At 38.6% G+C, this 4294-nt stretch overlaps 1 protein-coding gene across 1 annotated transcript; it reads left to right on the top strand.

Annotated features, from left to right (window-relative positions):
- Positions 1–214: 214 nt before the first annotated feature.
- On the top strand, positions 215–4025 carry WNK1 (WNK family serine/threonine-protein kinase 1). The gene is made up of 7 exons (XM_068636930.1): positions 215–771; positions 849–886; positions 1096–1323; positions 1462–1682; positions 1860–2017; positions 2102–2528; positions 2614–4025. The coding sequence occupies exons 1-7, from the start codon at positions 697–699 to the stop codon at positions 3669–3671; spliced, it is 2205 nt and encodes a 734-aa protein (XP_068493031.1). The 5' UTR covers positions 215–696; the 3' UTR covers positions 3672–4025.
- Positions 4026–4294: the final 269 nt, after the last annotated feature.

Below are 4294 nucleotides of genomic sequence, written 5' to 3'. Positions count from 1 at the left end.
ATTTTGTGGCATAAAGAAAAAAAGGTTACTAATTAATATTTTTTTGTGGCAGTTGCGTTTTGAGCATGAGTCTGGTAGGTGGTACGGAGCGCGGCGTTGTTTTTCACTTAACCTTTTTACTTTACAGGCCAGCTCTGTCCGTGCTGTGTTTGTCGTGTTGTCATGATTAATTAATGTTGTTTTTAAGAATAAAATCAGAGTTTGAAACAGTAATGCTAGAATGGATCGATAGGTTCAATTGGTGAAACTCATAGTTCTTATAATTTAAATGTTTAAAAAAATAGATGATTATGGTTTAGATTAAAAACATAGGTGATGACTGTGCACGTCTCTCTCCTTTGTCTATTTGTCACGTTCCCTCATGGGTTGGGTGACTCTGTATGTTTGTATTGTTTTCCATTCTCCTCAGAATTTGTGGCACACATACAGTTTTCCCTTCTCTTTATGGTTAACTTTCTCTCTCTCTGCCCCCTGTTTTTATTCTCTTTCTCGTGAGTTATTTCTATGTTTTTCTTTTGTTAAAAAAATCTCCTTGAAAGGTTGCGGAAAAAGTATTATTTTATAAAAAACATATATTATTCCTCCCTCTTCCTCCCTTTTGGGTTGTGTTCGTGTCATAACAAAAGAGGAAGGGCGTAGGAGAGAAATCTAATCATAGCATAGGAAAAGAGGCATCAAGTGCAGCAAATTCAGACGATGAATGGGGTCACACACCTTGAACCAGATGACTCTGAGTTTGTTGAAGTTGATCCAACTGGCAGATATGGCAGAGTATACTCTCTTTCTCCCCATTTTCTCTTATCCCTCCTATGCCTCACTTTCATGATGATTCTCCATGTTTCTTGCAGTACAATGAAATCCTTGGAAAAGGAGCTTCAAAGACAGTGTATGCTTACAAGCTCATCCTATTTCATTTACCATTATTTTTCTCAAAGTTGGATTTTTTCTTTCTTTCAAGTTTATTATATTCCTGGCCTAGTTCTGATTTCCTTGGAAATCGAACTTCTCTATTTTTTTGTTGAGTTTGTAGAGAAGGGCATCTGATAAATCTATTTTTTTTTCTTTGTTTGTGGTTCTGCTTCCTAATTGATGCAGATATAGGGCATTTGATGAGTATCAAGGGATTGAAGTTGCTTGGAACCAGGTCAAGCTGTATGATTTTCTGCAAAGTCCTGAAGATCTTGAGAGACTTTATTGTGAAATTCATCTCCTGAAAACGTTGAAACACAGGAACATTATGAAATTCTACACTTCTTGGGTTGATACTGCGAATAGGAATATCAACTTCGTCACCGAAATGTTCACCTCCGGTACACTTAGACAGTAAGTTCCTTAGTTGCCACTACTATCTCGGCAACTGCATTATTTCTGTTCATCATTCATCTTTGTGCATTCTAGATCTTGTATAGTGGGATCTTTTCTTCTTCTTTCTGACTTTCGCTTGTTTTAATTGTCAAATAGGTATAGGCTAAAGCACAAGAGAGTTAACATCAGAGCAGTGAAGCATTGGTGTAGACAGATCTTGAGTGGACTTCTCTATCTTCATAGTCACGATCCGCCTGTGATCCATAGAGATCTAAAATGTGATAACATTTTTGTCAATGGAAACCAAGGGGAAGTGAAGATTGGGGATCTTGGTTTGGCAGCAATTCTCCGGAAATCTCATGCAGCTCATTGTGTAGGTATGTTTATTTAATTTCAGCAATATGGTGTAGGTAGTTGTCAAGAATAGATGAGGCCAGCTCATAATCCAATGACAATTTTTTCACCTTAGTTGATGTCTTTTGAAAATGATTTGGTAATAACAAGAATAAGTGATTCTAGTTGGGGCTTCATCTGTGTCTCTTCTGTTTTCATAGGAACGCCCGAGTTCATGGCCCCTGAAGTATATGAAGAGGCATATAATGAGCTAGTGGACATTTATTCCTTTGGGATGTGCATACTAGAGATGGTCACATTCGAATATCCTTATAGTGAATGTACTCATCCGGCTCAAATCTATAAGAAAGTTGTTTCTGTAAGTATCTTCCCTTTCTCTATGCCTGTTTGATAAGGGAATTTTCATTGGTGGTTAAATTTCATTGGCATTTTCTACCTCCAGGGGAAAAAGCCAGATGCTTTGTATAGAGTGAAGGATCCGGAGGTGCGACAATTTGTTGAAAAATGCTTGGCCACGGCGTCTCTTAGGCTTTCTGCTAGGGAGCTTCTAGATGATTCATTTCTTCGAATTGATGATTATGAATATGATATGAGAACTGTAGAAAATGGTGAATTGGATGAATTTGGTCCTCTCATGAGACAGCCATTCTTTGATCTTCATCGAAGCTATAGTAACTTCAGTAATGAATACTCAAATGGCTTTGGGTATGAAGGAGACTGGTGTCCTCATCCGGCTGAGATTGAACCGAGTGGAATTGAACTTTTTGAGTACCATGATGAACCCTCTGAAGATGTTGACATAAGCATCAAGGGGAAGAGGAAAGATGATGGTGGCATCTTTTTGAGACTAAGAATTGCTGATAAAGAAGGTTGGCTAGCCGCTTTTACCGTGTCTTATTATTTGTATATTTCACCATAGAATTTAAGCCTAATAGTATGATTTGCTTGTCACAGGTCGCATCCGAAATATTTATTTCCCATTTGACATAGAGATGGACACAGCAATAAGTGTGGCAACTGAAATGGTTGCAGAGCTCGACATTACTGATCAGGATGTTACCAGAATAGCTGATATGATTGATGGGGAAATTGCTTCCTTGGTACCTGAATGGAGACCAGGACCAGGAATTGATGAAACTCCCCGTTTTGCAAATCAAGGTTTCTGTCACAACTGTGTGTCTAATCATACTTCTAGCGGCTCTTTTCTGGAGTTTCTCTCACACAATCCAGGTGACAAGAACCTGCAACTTGAGTGTTGTAGGCATGGATGTGCTTCAATGCATGGGCGGTTTGAGGAGATTACCTTCCAATCTGAAGAGTATGACAACCATGCTAGAGGGGATCTGAACATATCAAGCCAGTTAGACAGCTTGCAGTATCAGGAGTTATGGAATCAGCACGAAAGTCGTGAACTGAGCCCAGTAGAATCTGATCAAAGCCATTCTGACGAACAATACGAACAATTAGATAAATCACTTCCAGCTAAGGATAAAGAACATTGTGTTTGGGAAAGCAAGGTTTCACTCAATGCTGCAAATTCTCTTAGAAATTTATCAGGAAGTCATGACTTCTCTACCATCCGATCTGCGTATTGTGACCTAGAAGATGACTATGAGAAAGAGATCCAAAAGGAACTCAGATGGCTAAGAGCCAAGTACCAAATGGAATTAAGGGATCATAAGGACCGACAGTTTGAGCAATCTGCACACAGTACTAACAAAGAGCACAAAACAGAAAATGGCTTCTTGTCACCTTCACTGACAGAAACATTAAAAGAAGGCAACAATGGGACTCAGTTGAAACCCTTTACTAATAAGTGGCATTGTGGTTCCAGTAACCCTCATGTCCATGAAAGCAGCCCCAATTCTGACACCCCAAGGGACCAAAATTGTGAGGCGATGGAATCCCCTGGCAAAGGTATGGTTACTGCAAAGAGTTTTTATACTGGCTCATTGCTTCCACACTCTCTGCACAGGACAGTTTCCCTCCCAGTTGATGCTGTTGATATATAATTTTGTGAGGCAGTCATTGGATTCTTTTGTAGATTATATATAATATAAATCCCCCCATATAGAGGCTATCCTATTTCTACATCATTCCCACCTTTTTTTCATAGGAATCTCAATTTATGAACATGAAAATCAGTAACTACTAGCTAAAATCCTTTCCCCCCCCACAAAAGGCATCAGCATACTCTCGAGTGTTTATTTATCTAGGAAAAAGAAAAAACAGATTTTGGTTACAAATGTTAGTCATCCTGAATTTGGTATTTGAGGCATGTAAAATATGAAAACTGTAGAGTTTGTAAATCTGTCCAAGTTTATTGTATCTCCCAGGTAATGAAACAAGTATTGATAGACCTTCAAGTTGTGTTTGCTTTATTTTTCTTACCTGAGTAGATATGCAATAATTGAGTGTGACAACTAGGTCAAATTTACACTTAAACCATGTGTTTGCGGGACCCAAACAAAGCGTGTGGGATATTCTTCCATTTGGCACGGCTCCAAGAGATTACACCAAAGAGCATAGTCAACATTGATATACCCTAATACTCCTCCAACTCAGCTATTAATGGACAAAACAACTAAATAGGTTACATCATGATTCTGCATATTGTGTGGTGTTAAAGTATATT

The sequence above is a fragment of the Phaseolus vulgaris genome, chromosome 7 (genome assembly GCF_051622355.1).
Source record: "Phaseolus vulgaris cultivar YP4 chromosome 7, ASM5162235v1, whole genome shotgun sequence".
Classification (NCBI taxonomy): domain Eukaryota; kingdom Viridiplantae; phylum Streptophyta; class Magnoliopsida; order Fabales; family Fabaceae; genus Phaseolus; species Phaseolus vulgaris.
This window is presented reverse-complemented; position numbering and strand designations above follow the sequence as displayed.